At 36.6% G+C, this 17,706-nt stretch overlaps 1 protein-coding gene across 2 annotated transcripts in view; it reads right to left on the reverse strand.

The window, feature by feature from the left end:
* Window positions 1–14,614: 14,614 nt before the first annotated feature.
* Window positions 14,615–17,706, reverse strand: part of DTWD2 (DTW domain containing 2) — a 158,050-nt gene continuing 154,958 nt past the window's right edge. Inside the window, 1 exon segment of one of the 2 annotated variants that reach the window (NM_001261379.1) lies at window positions 14,615–16,042. In NM_001261379.1, the coding sequence (NP_001248308.1) occupies window positions 15,872–16,042 (171 nt within the window). In that variant the 3' untranslated portion in view covers window positions 14,615–15,871. 2 annotated transcript variants of the gene reach the window in all.

Raw genomic sequence — 17,706 nt, forward strand, 5'->3', positions numbered from 1 at the left:
TATTCATTAATTTGACAACTATTCACATTGAACATTAAGGGCTAAGCAATATGGTAGACACGTGAGGAGACAATGGCAAGCAAAAACTTGGCAGAACTTGCAGTGCAGTCAAGGAGATGGATATTAATCAAATAGTTACCCAAATAAAAAATACTGTACCTGCAAAATGGTATCTGTATTAGTCCATTCTCATGCTGCTAATAAAGACATATGCAAGACTGGGTAATTTATAAAGGAAAGAGGTTTAATTGACTCTCAGTTCAGCATGGTTGGGGAGGCCTCGAGAAACTTACAATCCTGGTGGAAGGGGACACAAACACGTCCTTTTCCATATGGCAGCAGCAAGGAGAAGAATGAGCAAAGAGGGAAAACTCCCTTATAAAACCATCAGACCTCATGAGAACTCACTCACTACCATGAGAACAGCAGCATAGGGGTAACTGCCCCCATGATTCAATTACCTCCCACCAGGTCCTTCTCATGACACATGGGGATTACGAGAACTACAATTCAAGATGAGATCTGGGTGGAGACACAGCCAGACCCTATCAGTATCAAAGAGAACATAGCCTTATATAAAGTGTGTATAACAGGGCTATGTGACTTGATGACATTAGGAAGGTTCTATCAAGAAAGCTGTTAGTAACCCACCATCGGAAGGATGTTAGACACTAACCAGACCAATAAGAAAGCAAAAGCATGAAAGAGAGAAAGATACAACATGTGCAAATGTCTTAGAGTGGGAGGGAACATGGCAAATATGAGGACCTAAAAGATGATATTCTGTATCTGGGAGAGAAAGGGTAGCAAAGAAGGGAACATGGCACAAGATGAGGCTGTAGATGCAGGTTGACCATATAGAGTATTTTAGCACATATTATGCTTTGGCTTTGTTTTTATTAAGTGCAATAAGAAGCCATTAAAGATGTTAGATAAGAGACATACCTCCACTTTCCATTCTTTTATCCTAACTACCTACAGGCTTTCCACTGACCTTTCTCTCACCGTGTTCCAGGGAAAACAGAATGCTTTATCTAATAATCAATTTGGGAAGAATATCTAGACATGAGTAGTTCAACTCAAAAATGCTTCTTCCCTTTGCAAGTAGGCATGCCTCAGAAGAAATTACAATGTAAATCTTACTTTGGCAGACCTCCAATGAAGGCAGGCTACCTGGTCCAGCACTGGCCAGGGATGGGTGCGCAAATCTACCTGATTCTGAAGCAGTTTTCTATTTAGTTCTCAAGTAAACTACATTCTCTATGCACCACCTGCAGTGATAAGGATAATATTTTGGTTCTTCTTTTACTTCTATTCCTTGTTTTATTATATTGTTTATAATCCAGGCAAAAAGAGGCATGCTGTTTATTAGAGGACCCCTCAGAGACTCAGCAGAACAGTTCTGATGAGGGAGGCTACATGATAAAAGAAGAAATGGATGAAATAGTCGTTGAGAAGAGCAGAAGAGTAACTTAAGAGAAAAGTAAGTACAAATTAGACAAATATGGTGGCCTTTCTTGATGTTGATAATAGATTGATAATACTATCAGTGTCCTCTCTTTAAACTTTTTTTTTTAGCACACTCATCTCTTTAAGAGACATATAAAACAGTCAATACTTGGTCTCAGCCAGGGTTATAGTTTTGCTAGATAATGTGACTTGAAGAAAGAGGGGCACAGGATTTCAGGATATTGGCAAGAGTTTATCAGTTAATTTACTGCTGGATTTCCAATGCTTAGATCAGTGCCTGACAGTTATTAGATGCTAAACATATATTTGTTGAATGAATGAATAAGATGGTTTAGAAAATAAAGCCGGGGTCTGATTGAGCAAAAGACAGTACAGGGATAAATGAACTGGAAGACTTTCTGAGGTCAAAGAAGGATTACAGTGAAACTATTAATACCTGAACAAGAGGGAAGAAGGCAGGTGGTAAGATACTAAAAGATCATTTTCAAGTTATAGCATTTACAAGTTAAATGGTGGAACACAGGGCAGTGAAATGGGAGGTTGAGGAAAAGTGGAGGAAGTTATTGAGGATGTGGAGGTTAAAAATCTTGGAGACCATAACAAGATCTCAGGAAGGCTGATATCAATACCTGGAAGGGGCAGAAAGAGTATAACAACTGATGCCCCTTCTTCATTCAGTGGGGAATGAAGGAATTGGTATTTCATTAATAATTGGTAAAAAGAGAAAGAAAAAAATTCTTGCCTAATTCATGTCAGTATTTCTTGTAAATCTTCATCAATTCTACTCCTATCTCAGTTGAACTCCTTCTTATCCTTAGGTTTATGATCCAGTTATAACTTTTAGCCAGGATTCATTTCTTTGAACTTAAATATTTGAGTGTACATGAGATGAGTCCAATAAAGTACTAACAAAGTTGTACTTGTAGGATTACCAATGTCATCAAACTGGGATATGAATGAAGCATGGTGAGAATACAGGACAATTTATCACACAGCATAGAAAGTAGGGTGTGATAGTTAATATGAAAGGCTCAGGAGTCATAAAAACCTAAGTTCCAATGCTGATTATACCACCATTTGCTAGGATTTGCCATTTTCTTTAAAATCTAGGAAAAAAAAAAAGGCCTCAGCTTCCTCATTTGTAAAATGCATCTAACAACCGAACAAACTTTAGAGTTCATTATGAATATTAAATGAAATAATGCACTTAAAAACTTTGTAGGATCTAAATACATACGAAACATTTATTATTGGTTTTTATTTTGCAACGATTAAAGTATTTTAAAAGAAATACAAAATATCTTACTACATATGTACCTATATCTGTGTGTGTGTATGTGTGTGTGTGTATACACTATCAAAGAGTACAGAAGAGCTGATAATAAATAGCAACAGTCTTCTTCCCTGCTTCTCTGGATACAAGTCCTTCACCATATATGTGACTTGTAAGTATTTTCTCACAGTTTGTGTCTTATCTTTCAAAGAGAAGGAATCTTAATTTTGATACCAATATGTTCATTTTTTCTTTTATAGATCATACTTTTGGTGTTGCATCTGAGACATTTTAGACAAATATAAGGTCACAAAGATTTTCTCTGTTTTCTTTTAAAAATTTTATAGTTTGAGGTCTTACATTGATGTCTAGGATCCATTTACAGTTGACTTCTGTATAAAATATGATGTTTACATAGAAGTTACATGTGTGTATTAAATTGTTCTGGCATTATTTGTTGAAAAGACTATCCTCTCTTACTGAATTGCATTGTACCTTTTCAGAATCATCTTTTATTTTTAAAACTTTTTTTTTTTTAGATGGAGTCTCACTCTGTTGCCCAGTTGAAGTGCAGTGGTGCGATCTCAGCTCACTGAAACCTCCACCTCCCACATTCAAGTGATTCTCCTGCCTCAGCCTCCCAAGTAGCTGGGACTACAGGCGCACACCACCACACCAGGCTAATTTTTCACATTTTTAGTAGAGACGGGATTTCATCATGTTATCCAGGATGGTCTCGATCTCCTGACCTTGTGATCCACTCACCTCAGCCTCACAAAGTGCTGCGATTACAGGCATAAGCCACTGCGCCTGGCCTTAAAAACACTTTTGAAACTTCTGCTATAACAAGATATTCCAGGTTTATTCATGTACATTCTCTACTCCAGTCCTAGAATTAGCTATTTCTCCAGGGAGTGCTGGCTATTTTTAATAAGAAATATGTGTGTACTTCTTTACAGAATTTTGCTGGAAGTCCCACCCAACAACTTTCTTTTTTATATCATCCATACCCAGCTGCAAAAGATGCTAGACAATATAATTTTTTAGTGTGGTAGACTTTCTAGAGTACTGTTGTTATGGAATAAAGATAAGCTACATATTATGAGGCAATTTACATTTGTTCATAAGTTGAATAATGTGATAGAGAATAAATTCTTAAGACCAAAAGCACAACTTACATTGATACGGTTGATAACGTTACAATTAAATTTACTCTAGAATATATACTATTCTCAAAATATAGTCACAGTGGGAGAAGATTTATAACTTTCAAAAGAGAACCGGTGTCAAAATCAACAGAAGCCACACCTCATGAACCTTATCCACTGCTAGGATTAATATAGATCCAGATATCATGGATTTTGAGCTGATGCCATAATTACATGAGTCTTTTTGGGATCACGGAAAGGAATTAGTGAGTCTTGAATATGGAAGGATGTGAATTGTTGCTCCAAAGGCAAACTGAGGTAAGCTGTCTGCAAAAACAGCTGCCAAGAATTCCTACCATTCCCATATGTGTATGCCAGTCTTTTTGTCAAGAGATCGACTTTATATCCTTGTTTGAAACTCAGATCCCCTCATAACTTCTATCAGCTGCTAGAATATAGTAGGAATTACGTTGTGTGAATTCCAAGACCTCAGCTACAAGAGGGCTGGAAGCTTCTGCTTTCATTCCCTTGGGGGCCTGAGGCACCAATGTCAAGTAGTCTGGCCATGCTGTTCCATAGGTCACATGGAAAAAGGCCAAGAGAGCCTGTTTCAGCCAGTACAGCTGAAGCAAAAGACATGTAAATGAAGCCATCTTGGATCATCTAGCTCTAGTCAAGTCTTCATATGACTACAGCTGTAAGAGCAATCTCATAACACTAGGAGAGGAAAAGCATACTTGAGACTAGTCCAACTGAGCACAATACAGCTATCAAAATAATGAGCAAATAAATGGTGGTTGCTTTAAAGCATTAAGTTTGAGGTGGTTTCTTACAAAGTAGTAGATATCTACGTGCGATGATATTTGTGAGTCATGTAAATAACTGCCAAAGAGCAACTTCAGTAGAGGAGGATCTTAATAATCAGGTGGACAAGATGACACCATCTATGGCTGTTAGTCTTTTTCCCCAGCCACGCATGCCCTTGCCCAATTGGCCCATGAACAAAGTGACCATAAAGACAAGGATATAAATTACACATGGGCTCAGCAACATGGATTTTCATTTCCCAAGGTTGATCTAACTACCGTCACTGCTGAGTACCCAAAATGCCAATAACAGAAACCAACATTTAACTCCATACCATTCCATGACTAGTTCAGCCAGTCACTTAGTGCCAGGTTGATTATACTGGACTACTTCCATCACAGGAAGCTCAGTGCTTTCTTCTCACTGAAACAGACATTTACCATGGACATAAATTTGTCTTCTTTGCCTGCAATGCTTCTGCCAAAACAACCATCTGTGGACTTAAGAGAAACACATAGTCACTACTGTGATATTCCACATAGCATTGTTACTGACCAGGAAACTTCTTCTGTAGCAAATGAAATCTGGCAATGGGCTCTTGCTTATGGAACTCACTGGTATTACCACATTTCCCATCACCCTGAAGCAGATGGCCTGATAAAATAAAATAATGAAATCATTTGAAAATTCAGTTACAGCACAGTAGGATAACTGTATGGCTGAGATAATGTCCTCCAGAAGGTGGTACATGTCCTGAATCAGCAACAAAAATATGGTACCATTTCTCCAATTGCTAGGATCCATGGCTCTAGGAATCACAGGGGTAGAGGTGGGAATGACTCCTCCTTAACCCTTAACCCCAAAGATAAACTAGCAAAATTGTTGTTTCCTGTCCCTGCAATTCTAAGGCCAACTGGTTTAGATATCTTAGTTCCCAAGGAGGGATGCTTCCATCAGGGCATACAACAGTGGTTCCATTAAACTGGAAGCTGAGACTTCCACCTAGCCATTTCAGTTCCTCACGGCAGAAAACCAACAAGCAAATAAGAGGAGGGTTATAGTACTGACTGAGGTAACATATTCACTATCAAGGGCAACTGGGTTGCAAAATACAAAATGTGAGAGAGAAAAAGTATGTCTAGAATGAAGGAGATCCTCTACTGTGTTTCTTAGTTCTCATGTGTCCTGTGATAAAATTTAATGGAAGAGTGGCATCAGCAAAATGGCAAAATAGAAGATCCCCCAGCATCACTCCTCTCAAAAAAACGAAGCAGAAACTATTCAGAGACAAGAATACCACTCTAAATTAACAAGAACTTATGGGAGGAGCAGAGAAACTCCCTGGGCCCACAGAATGGAGAGAGGCCATGATCAGTAAGAGAAACCACCATTTCGGATTGTGCAGCCCTCTCCCCAAATCCTGTATAACAACATCACAAAAAATTTCCCTAGACTCATGATTTCCAAAAAATTTGAGGTGAACATACAATCTCCCCAATGGTTTGAGAGTCTTTGTGGGAAGTCCACTCCTGCCCACAGGAACCACTGAGAATACCACAAGGATACTAATATTCATTCTAACCAATAGTATACTAGCTAGTGTTCCACTTCCTCTGCATCCTTGCCAGCATTTGTTATTTTTAGTCTTTTCAATAATAGTCATTTTAACTGGGCTGAGATAATATCTCATTGTGGTTTCCATTTCCATTTCCCTGATTCATTTACCTGCTGGCCATCTGTATATCTTCTTTTGTGAAATGTCTATTCATAGTTATTTTGCCCATTTAGTAATTGAATTATAATTTTTTGCTATTAAGTTGTTTGAGCTCTGTATATATTCTGGTTATCAAGCTCTTCTCAGATGAGTAGTTTGCAAATATTTTCTTCCATTCTATAGGTTGTTTCTTCACTCTGTTGATTACTTTGATGTACAGAAGCTTTTTAGCTTACTGCAATCCCATTTGTCGATTTTTCCTTCTGTTGCCTGTGCTTTTGAGGTCTTACTCCAAAAACATTTGCCCCAACAAATGTCCTGAAGTGTTTTCTCAAAGTTTTCTTCTATTAGTTTTATAGTGTGAGGTCTGTAAGTAATTCCAGCACTTTGGGAGGCCAAGGTAGGACTGCTTGAGGCTGAGAGTTCAAGACAAGCCTTGGCAACATAGCAAGGCTTGTCTCAAACTCTTGGTATGTTGTTTCTACAAAAAACAAAACATTCATAGTGTCAGGTCTTAGAACTACGTTTTAATCCACTTTGATTTTTTTATATGTGGTGAGACACAGGGATCTAGTTTCACTCTTTGGCATACAGACATTCAGTTATCCCAGCACCATTTAGTGACTTCTCATTGTTTTCCCTAATGTATGTTCTTGGTGCCTTCATTGACAGTGAGTTGGCAGTAAATGCATGGATTTGTATATTCTCTACTCTGTTCCATTGGTCTATGTGTCTGTTTTCATGTCAGTACCATGCTGATTTGGTTACTATAGATTTGTAGTATATCTTGAAGCCTGGTGGTATGATGCCTCTAGCTTCATTTTTTTCTGCTCACAATTGCTAAGGCTATTTGGGGCTTTCATGGTGCCAGGTGGATTTTAGATTTTTTTTTTCTATTTCTGTGAAAAATGTCATTGGTATTAGGATAGCAATTGCATTGAATCTATAGATTGAGTAGTATAGGCATTTTAACAATATTGATTCTTCCAGTCCATAAACATGGAATATTTTTCCATTTCTTTGTGTACTCTTCAATCTCCCTCACCAATGTTTTATAGTTTTCATTGTAGAAATCTTTCACTTCTGTGGTTAATTCTCAGGTATTTAATTTTATTTGTCACTATTGTAAATGGGACTCCTTTCTTGATTTTTCAGATTGTTTGCAGTTGGCTTACAAAATTGCTACTGATTTTTGTATTTTGATTTTGTATCCTGCAACTTGACTGAATCTGTTGATAAATTCTAATAGTCTTTTAGTGGAGTATATAGTTTTTTCCAAATACAAGATCATATCATCTGCAAGGATAATTTGACTTCTTCCTTTCTATTTGGATGCCATTTCTTTCTTCCTCTTGTATATCCTTTCCCAGGGAGAAGATAGCATGTTTTCAGTTGTTCCATAGATACCTACATCATGGTAGACAGAAGCATTTTGCTATTTTCCTTATTTGGAAGTAAAGTTAAAAAGAGTGTGTGAAGGCCAAGCAAAAGGTGAACTGTGTGTGGTCACTGTATTGTCACAACATGGTTAAACTAGGAACGTTATTTCCCAGAATTCTATTTCCTGTATGCATCCCAGTTAGGGTTGGCCTGAAGAGGAAGTTGCTTGAGATTTTGAAGGTAGAAGTAAAAGAAATGGCCATTATTTTCTGAAGGTCAGATAAGGTGTTAGACAAATGTAAAGCAGTCCAGCAGTTTCCAGCTTGTTCTGACTCTCCTTTCCTCTTGTTCCTGCCTGCTAGTCCACCTGACCAAGAGCAGCACTAGGCCCACTAGCAGACATCTTGACGGGAACCTACAGAGACAGTAGCTATTCTGAGGCAAATTCTCCTCACATTTCCACTTTGGTGGCCAAAAGTGCTTGGCTTCTCAGAAATTTCCTTTAAGATCTCACTTGCTCACCTATGCCAGTGCTTCAGGAGGACTGAGTAGTGACTCCTTTTCTGATCCTCTAATTCCCTCTTTTTGGATCTTCACTTTCCTAGTTCCACTCATAATTGTGTAAGGTCTAATACCTACAGTAAATCCCTTTTCCATAACACTCATATTGGTTCTGTTTCCCAGACTAAACCCTAAGACAAGGCCAAAGCATAGACCATTTCTTAGTCTATTCTGTGCTGCTGTAACAGAATACCACAAACTGGGTAGTTTATAAAGAACAGAAATTTATTTTCATCACAGCTCTGGAGGCTGGGAAGTCCAAGATTGAGGAGTTGGCATCTTGTGAGTGCCTTCTTGCTGCATTATCCCATGATGGAAAGCAAAAGGGCAAGAGCCTAACAGGGGAACAAACTCACCCTTTCATAATGGTACCAACCCAGCCATGAGGGGACATTCAAACCACAGTAGATCACTTATTTTAAACTTACCTTCTAATACAGGCATACCTTAGAGATACTGTGGGTTCAGTTCCAGACCATGACAATAAAGTGAACATGACAATATTGATGATTGATTCCTTTGATCTATTATTTCTCTGAAAAGTCACCTCCTCCAGCAAGGCTTTTCCCAACTACTGTGACTAAAGTTTCATTATGCTCTCTACTATAGGAGCACTTTCATATCAGTTATCGACATCTGAAATTGTTTTATTATGCTCAACCATCAGAACTTCAACTTCTTTAACGCAGAAATTCTGTCTTCTACATCACTGTATTCTCTAATACCTAAAATCATGCCTGGCACCCAGTAAGTGCTAATTAAAATATCTATTGAATAAATGTATGGCTTATTGGGCTAATTACTGCGAATTACTAAAGAAACTAAAATCTATCTCCTAAACATAAAAGACAGAAGTTACAGAAAATGCTAATATATAGTAAAACCTGATATTTTATGGAAATCTAACCTTATTTCACTGCTAACATATTATATTTATTATCCAAATTAACAGTACATGCATGGGGAGATAATATTAACAGACTCTGCTCTTTGCTTCTAAATACAAGATATAATTCATATATTTCAAATTAAATATTTATTATATTTTAATAATGGGATTAATGAGAGCCATCAATGAAAAACTATGGCAATCACATTTTTAAAAACAATTCAAATAACTTTTCTTATTAACAATTAATAGTAAGAGCATACAACAAAAAATTATTAGTGATTGAACTATTTTTAAGTGAAAATGACATTTAGCATTATATTAGGAATTTACTATTAGATACTAGAAACCACAGATGTTTAGTTCTAAGTAAACTATTACTATATCCCATCAGCAAAGATATTAATGAACTAAGCTAAATGATGACCAATACTCTTTAAAGAAATGAAATCAATTAGCACAAGTGAAAAGTCAAAAAGTGACACTATAATTCATTTTCCCTACTTTAACTTACTAAACACTTTACAAATTAAAGAATTAGTCACTTTGTTAATGATGTATTTTACTTTAAAGATACTCATTATGTCTACTAATCTTTACTTTTACCTTATTCACTAAGTGGATTTTTTTCTTTTATAGGATACCATATATGTCTTGGATAAAACTATCTATGATAGTTTGCCACATAGAATTTGAATGTGCAAGAGTTCGGAGAGTTGCCAAAAAAGTAAGTATTAAAATATGATGCCAAAACATTGGTTTCCTTTAAATAACTATAGACAATTCTAGAAATGGAAAAAAAGGGAAGTTTACATTTTAGACTCAAAATCACGTTCATTTAAAAATCTTTCTTCATTGATTTTACTAAGAGGCAACTTTAGAAATAAAGCTATTTAATAAAGCTAAAATACTAAACAATAAGTTTATAAAATTTAATGATCATATTGTAAATCATTGCCAGTTTTCCTAACAACTATTTCCCATAAAATTACATTTATATACAAAAAAATCAAGAAATTTTCCCCTTGCAAATAACACATTTGGAGGCAGAAATGAGTAAATGATATTTGTATACAAAATCAGTAAGGAGTACTCTGTAATGAAAATAATCCTGAGGCAGGTACACTTTTTAAAAATGTTTTCATTGTTTAATATAATTCTAAGTAACAATAACAGTCTTATAGTATAATTTCTTATTCAAATAATGGTTTGTTTTGTTTTGTTTTGTTTTGTTTTTTGAGACGGAGTCTCGCTCTGTCGCCCAGGCTGGAGTGCAGTGGCGCGATCTCGGCTTACTGCAAGCTCCACCTCCCGGGTTCACGCCATTCTCCTGTCTCAGCCTCCCGGGTAGCTGGGACTACAGGCGCCCGCCACCACGCCCGGCTAATTTTTTTGTATTTTTAGTAGAGACGGGGTTTCACTGTGTTAGCCAGGATGGTCTCGATCTCCTGACCTCGTGATCCGCCTGCCTAAGCCACCACGCCCGGCCTAAATAATGGTTTTTTAAAAAACTTACATTAAAAAGTTTCTTTTAAAAATAATTCTTACGTTGTTAGTTCAAGTGAAATTTTTTTTTTTTTTTTTTTGAGATGTTGGCTCGCTCGCCACCCAAGCTAGAGTACAGTGGCACATCTCAGCTCACTGCAACCTCTGCCTCCCAGGTTCAAGCAATTCTCTGCCTCAGCCTCCTGAAGCTGGGATTACAGGTGCCTGCCTGCCACTATGCCTGGCTAATTTTTGTATTTTTTGTAGAGACGAGGTTTCACCATCTTGGCCAGGCTGGTCTTGAACTCTTGACCTCGTGATTCATCCTCCTTGGCCTCCCAAAGTGCTGGAATTACAGACATGAACCACCATGCTCGGCTCAAGTAAATAATTCTTAAAAATTGAAAGACGATTACTTATTTATCTAATATGCTTTTTAGTAGAGTACAGGAGTTGCTATGATCTGAATGTCTGTGTCCCCACAAAACTCACATGTTGAAACCTTAATTCCCAAGGTATAGTATTACGAAGTGGAACCTTTGGGGGATGATTAGGTCACAAGGGTCCCAGAGGGCTAGCTCGACCCTTCCACTAGGTGAAGACACAGCTAGAACGCACCATCCATGAACCAGTGAGTGGGCCCCTCACCAGACACCAAATCTGCTGGCACCTTGATACTGTATTTCCCAGCTTCCAGATTTAGGAGAAATAAATTTCTGTTGTTTATAAGCTACCCAGTCTCTGGTATTCTGAGATAGCAGCCAGAATGGACTAAGACAGGAGCCAAGTGATCAGCATGGTGTAAAAAGTCAGGGATTTCTAGATATCCTGAATAATTTTTAAATATAAAATTGTAAACTGTTAGGATCACTACAGTATCTTTTGTTTAAAAGCATGCTATGCAAGGATATATGAGTATTTGTATAAATAACAACAGCTAGTACATACGATAAGAATAGTAGAAAAGGAAGGGGGACAATGTAGGTGATGAAAGAGGGAGAGGAAGACCCTGGGAAGAAGGAAAAAAGTGTGACGAGAAAAGAGAGAGAATATGCTTTAAGTTAATGTAGCCAATAAAAATTTAGATTGGACAATTTAGGAGATAGTAATTCATTCTACAAAAAGCCTACTTATGGGGCAAATTAAATGCAAAGTTTCATTCCATCTACAATGCAATATTATTTATTCATAAAAATATCGATCCATACCTATTTTAAAGAAATACATCTACATAGTAAAATATAGTTATATAAAACTTTTGAGTTTACTAAGTCGGATCTAATTTTTTACTTGTAGCATCAATAAAATTTACTTCTGAACCAGTAACAATTACATACAAGGGTGAACAATTTAGCTCCCTGAAATTCAGCATCCCTGAAATTCAATGGAAAGGATTTTCTAATAACGTGATCACATTTTTAAACCTATTTAGGGCAACAGTTGAAAACATGTGATGAAGAAACAATAAATTATACAGAAGTGCTCTTCTATATAATTTGCTGAGAGGCCAAGGCAGAAGGATCGCTTGAGGCCAGGAGTTCAGGACCAGCCTAAACAACACAGCGAGACCCCCATCTCCACAAAAATTAAATGAAATTAGTAAAATTTAAAATTAGCTGAGTGTGGTGGCATGGGGCTGAGGTTCTAGCCACTTGGGAGGCTGAGGCGGGAGGAACACGAGCCCAGGAGTTTGAGGCTGCAGTAAGCTATGATTACACCACTGCACTCCAAACTGGGTGACAGAAGGAGGCCCTGTCTCTAAAATATATAAATAAATAAATCACGAACTGGTGGTATAGTGAGGAGCTTATTCCTTCCAAAATCTTTGAAAAATATTACTGGTCATGACTAAGAAAAGTGTCTCTGGAGTCCTAAAGTCAGAGAAAATAATTTTTTCCCAATAGAATTCTCCTATTCCACATAAGAAGTCTTGTAATTCCAACCTGCAGAAAGTTGCCATGCACTGTGACTTACTACTTTGTCTAATCTAGTTCTCAACCCTTTATACTCATGTGCAAGAAACTCTCAATACCTCTCATTACACACAGTGATTTTCAACATACTATAAATGAGCTGATTAAAAGTTAGGTCACTTTATGTATAAGGAAATACTATTCTCTGAGTTACATGATTCAAATAACTCACAAAACCATCTACACCACATCAAAGTGCAGATGGGGTAAACAAGTAATGCCTATTATCAGCTACAAATTCATAAAACTTGGAACTTCCAGGAAAATCAAGTAAATATAAAGAATCTGAATTTAAATCCAACTAATAAAATAGTAATTTTTAAAAGCCTGATTAATTTTTCAGTTAAAATACTCACATAATACTACATACTTGACAACTTTTAGTAATTAAAATAATGGCTTTTAAAACTTACTTACAGACCGGGCGCGGTGGCTCAAGCCTGTAATCTCAGCACTTTGGGAGGCCGAGACGGGCGGATCACAAGGTCAGGAGATCCAGACCATCCTGGCTAACACGGTGAAACCCCTTTCTACTAAAAAATACAAAAAACTAGCCGGGCGAGGTGGCGGGCTCCTGTAGTCCCAGCTACTCGGGAGGCTGAGGCAGGAGAATGGCGTGAACCTGGGAGGCGGAGCTTGCAGTGAGCTGAAATCTGGCCACTGCACTCCAGCCTGGGCGGCAGAGCAAGACTCCGTCTCAAAAAAAAAAAAACAAAAAAAAAAAACAAAAAAAACAAAACAAAACTTACTTACAACTATTTAATGAGAACAGGTGACTAGAGAAGCATTTTATACCACAGATGATTAAATGGACTCACCTTGTTAGGAGGTCAGGAAAAAAAATAAGTAAAAAACAAGTGAAGTGAGTTAACAGGTCAGTAAAATAATTTGGAAAACTATTCATACTTCAAGAAAACTTTATACATTTCCAAGAACACTAAATTTTAAGCTTTTTAAGTCTTCAAAACTACTCTAAAATGTTTTATTTAAAAGATAAAAATAGCAGTTACTCTTAAAAATCAACAAAGTAAAATTTTGAGATATAAAATGGTATATTATGGGGTAGGGGGAGTTTTCTTTTTAAAAAGTAATAATGACGGCCGGGCACGGTGGTTCACGCCTGTAATCCCAGCACTTTGGGAGGCCGAGGCGGGTGGATCATGAGGTCAGGAGATCAAGACCATTCTGGCTAACATGGTGAAACTCCGTCTGTACTAAAAATACAAAAAATTAGCCGGGTGTGGTGGCGGGTGCCTGTAGTCTCAGCTACTCAGGAGGCTGAGGCAGGAGAATGGCGTGAACCTGGGAGGTGGAGCTTGCAGTGAGCCGAGCGAGATAGCGCCACCGCACTCCAGCCTGGGCTACAGAGTGAGACTCTGTCTCAAAAATAATAATAATAATAATAACAGCTAAAAGAAACTCATAAAGTTTAATATCAATGTGAAAAATTAGCCCCAAAAAGAAACTATTATACATTATATGCTGTTTCTTTTCCAGTACACCAAATAATCATTTGATATTAGGTGCTTTATATTGTAAATCAGTTTGTTTATTTATTTATTTATTTTAGATAAGTCTCACTCTGTAGCCCAGGCATTCATTCATTCATTCATTCATTTATTTATTTTAGACAGGTCTCACTCTGTAGCCCAGGCTGCAGTACAGTAGAATGAACATAGCTCCTCGAAGCCTTCATCTCCTACACTCAAGTGATCCTCCCACCTCAGCCTCCTAAGTAGCTAGGACTACAGGTACACACCACCACATCCAGCTAATTATTTTTTTAAGAAATTTTGTATGGAGATGGGGTCTCACCATATTGCCAAAGCTAGTCTCAAACTCCTGGGCTCAAGCAATTCTCACATCTCAGCCTCCCAAAGTGCTGGGATTACAGGTGTGAGCAAACGGGCCCAGCCCTAATTTGTTTTTAAATCCAAAAATAAATCAACAATAGAAGCTAGCACTCTAACTTTTAATACTTCAAAATATTTTCTGCATAGTTTCCCCAAATATTAGCATTCTAATTGTGACCAGCATTATAGCTTTTAATGAGTCTAATCCAAGTAAATAATAAACAAACGAGCATGAAAACTGTGGGAAATAATCATTGGTATATGCTCTATAAATAGTTACCAAGTTTACCTTTAAATTGCATGTTTAGTTTTTCCTTACAACTTAACACCAGATACAGAAACTCTAGAAGTCATAAACAAAGACTAAACAAAATCCCCTCTTCTTGCCAAGATGTGTACATAATTGCAGTAGACTTAGGCTGCATATAAATATATGTTACATACATGTCTCTTATTCCATACAAAATCCCAGCAAATATTTTTCCACAAAGCAGGAGGAATTTTTTCTCTCAAATTCAAGGTTTTTGCCCATTAAAAAGGTTATCTTAAATAGCCCTAAAGAAATATGTTCCGAAAATAACAGTTGTATCATATTCCACTTATTATTTTCCATATGAAAACATCAATAAAATAAGTTTACCAAAGTCAATCAGCCTGTTCAATGAACATTGAAAAATACAAATTTATCCAGAGTGATTACAAATGAAAATGTGTGCTATTTCAAAATTACATGCACCTCTTTAAAAATCAGGGCAATTAATAGAGCACTTAAATCATATTAGCTGAGTTCAAATTTAGCCCCTAAATAATATTTAAAGTTTCCTTATTCCTTTATACTATTTTACAAAATAATAAAACTTGGTAATTATATTTTCTTTTGCTACTTACTTCAAACTATACAGTTAGGACTGCAAACCAATGTAGGTATCTTATATTATTGGTCTACACCTAATTATGTATAAACACTAATGGAAACAACACCGTTCCAATCCACTACGACAATTTCCTTCTATTTTACAAGTAAGAATTTCTAACCCATCTCAACAACGAATCACATTTTAATTTTGGGTTTGAAAACATGTATTAGAGGCACATTTTTAAAAACAAGTACAATATGAAATCCTGCTTTTCAGTGAGCCAGTGAATTTTTGTTTATTTGTTTTTATGAATATTTGGTTTACTTCCTTCTTCTGGGTAAGATTAGTATGCAATTCTCATTCTTCAGCAAGTCAAAAACCTACAGACCTAAACTATATGAAAACTTAACTTGGTATTGTTAGATGAAGACAGGTAAGCTAGCACCAAAAGAATAACTGTACTAAATTTTAACGCTATTCATTAACAATTCCATTTTCCTGAGTTTGCGTTTGTTCTTTGGCATTGGTTTAGTATATAATCCATTTTTCAGAAGGTGTTCCTTGCTGAGGCGAATTTGGGCACCATGCTGAAGTTGAAAAGAGCATAAAGCTTGAAGAGGGCGAAGCAAAGTCTGTTAAGAAAAAAAAAGACACTAAAAAAGTGTCTATGACAAATCATGATATTCTATCTACATTTTTCATTGAGAAATAGGAGTCATTATGTTTCTTTTATTATGATTGGCTTTTAACTATGAGAAACAGTAGGCACTCTGATAAATATGTAATTATTTCTAGATGAATAATGTCTTTAAAATTCACACCTTAATATCACACTAAGGAATTTTAGTAAAAACATACAAATACTGATTTTCCACATAGGTAATAAAGTCTGATATTAGTTTTATACATTAACTTATTCAAACACCAGGAAAAACTGTTGCCATTATAACTGAATCTGTAACAAGCAGACTAAATGAAACATTTAAATACAAAGATAAGTACATCAAACAGTCAATTCAGTTTCTATGACAAATTAATGCGAGCTTACTGACACCTGATAACAATTAGATGATGGCAGCAATGGGTAAACAGTTTGCTATTTCTCTCACATTAGTGCCATGGACCACATACAAGTTAGATACCCAGGTTTTGGTGCATTTGAAATCATTCTAACAATATCTGAACCTGTCTAAATTCAAATACCTATAGGCCAGTCACGTAACAGAAACCAGTAAACTAGGTGGATCTTTATAAGCCAACTGACAATAGTGGTGGTTGTAATACAACTGGAGTATATGCTCTACCTAAAGTTATTCAAATTCAAAAATTAAAAAAATAACAACACTATGCCAGTGTTTTAAACATATTTTGGGTGAGATTCCTTCCTTGGGCCTGAGACCCCTGATGCAGATGTTTTCAAAAATATAGCAAAAACAATTGAACAGATTGTTACAGGATCACAAAAGAAACAAAGAAAAACTGATAGATTGATAGATTTAACTACAAAAAATTGACAATGTCTACATGAAAACTTATTAACCCACAAAGAAAACCCCATGTGAATTAATAACTGCAGTAACGGTTCTCTTACACACGGCCAAATATCATTCCTAACTATAATATACACTCTCACATCTGTAATCCCAGCATTTTGGGAGGCTGACGCACAACATAAGTGATAGAAAAGGGGCTAATTAGCTTTAATTTACAATGAACTCTTAAAAATTGTGATAGTCACTGGTAGTTGCTTCTTCGTATTCATTTTCTCCCTTATTAAAATAATTCAAATTATATTCAAGGTAGCAATGTGTCCAGCTACTAATATTACATTGACTAATGACCCAATCTATCCAAGAAGATGTAACTAGAAGTCCTTGGATAGGGCTTCTAGAGATACTCTTTAAAGGGGACAAACTTAGCAGGCATAGGTTTTTGTCCTTTTTTCCTGCCTAGAAAATGATTGAAGGTAGGACAAGCATCATATGACTCCCAGACAATAAACATGAAGATTAAAGCCAAATACATAAGATGATGGACAGAAAGAAAAGAAAACTTGTCCCTGAAGTCTTTTTCAAGCTGCATTCCCAGTCAGGACTGCCCACCTCAGCATTTGTGATTTACAGGAGAAAAAGAAAACCCCATGTGAATTAACCACTACAGTAAGGGCTCTCTTACATGGAGGCAAATATAATTCCTTACTGTAATATACACCCTCACATCTGTAATCCCAGCATTTTGGGAGGCTGATGCAGGAGGATTGCTTGAGCCCACGAGTTTGAGACCAGCCTAGGCAACA

Source organism: Macaca mulatta, chromosome 6 (assembly GCF_049350105.2).
Source record: "Macaca mulatta isolate MMU2019108-1 chromosome 6, T2T-MMU8v2.0, whole genome shotgun sequence".
NCBI classification, from domain to species: domain Eukaryota; kingdom Metazoa; phylum Chordata; class Mammalia; order Primates; family Cercopithecidae; genus Macaca; species Macaca mulatta.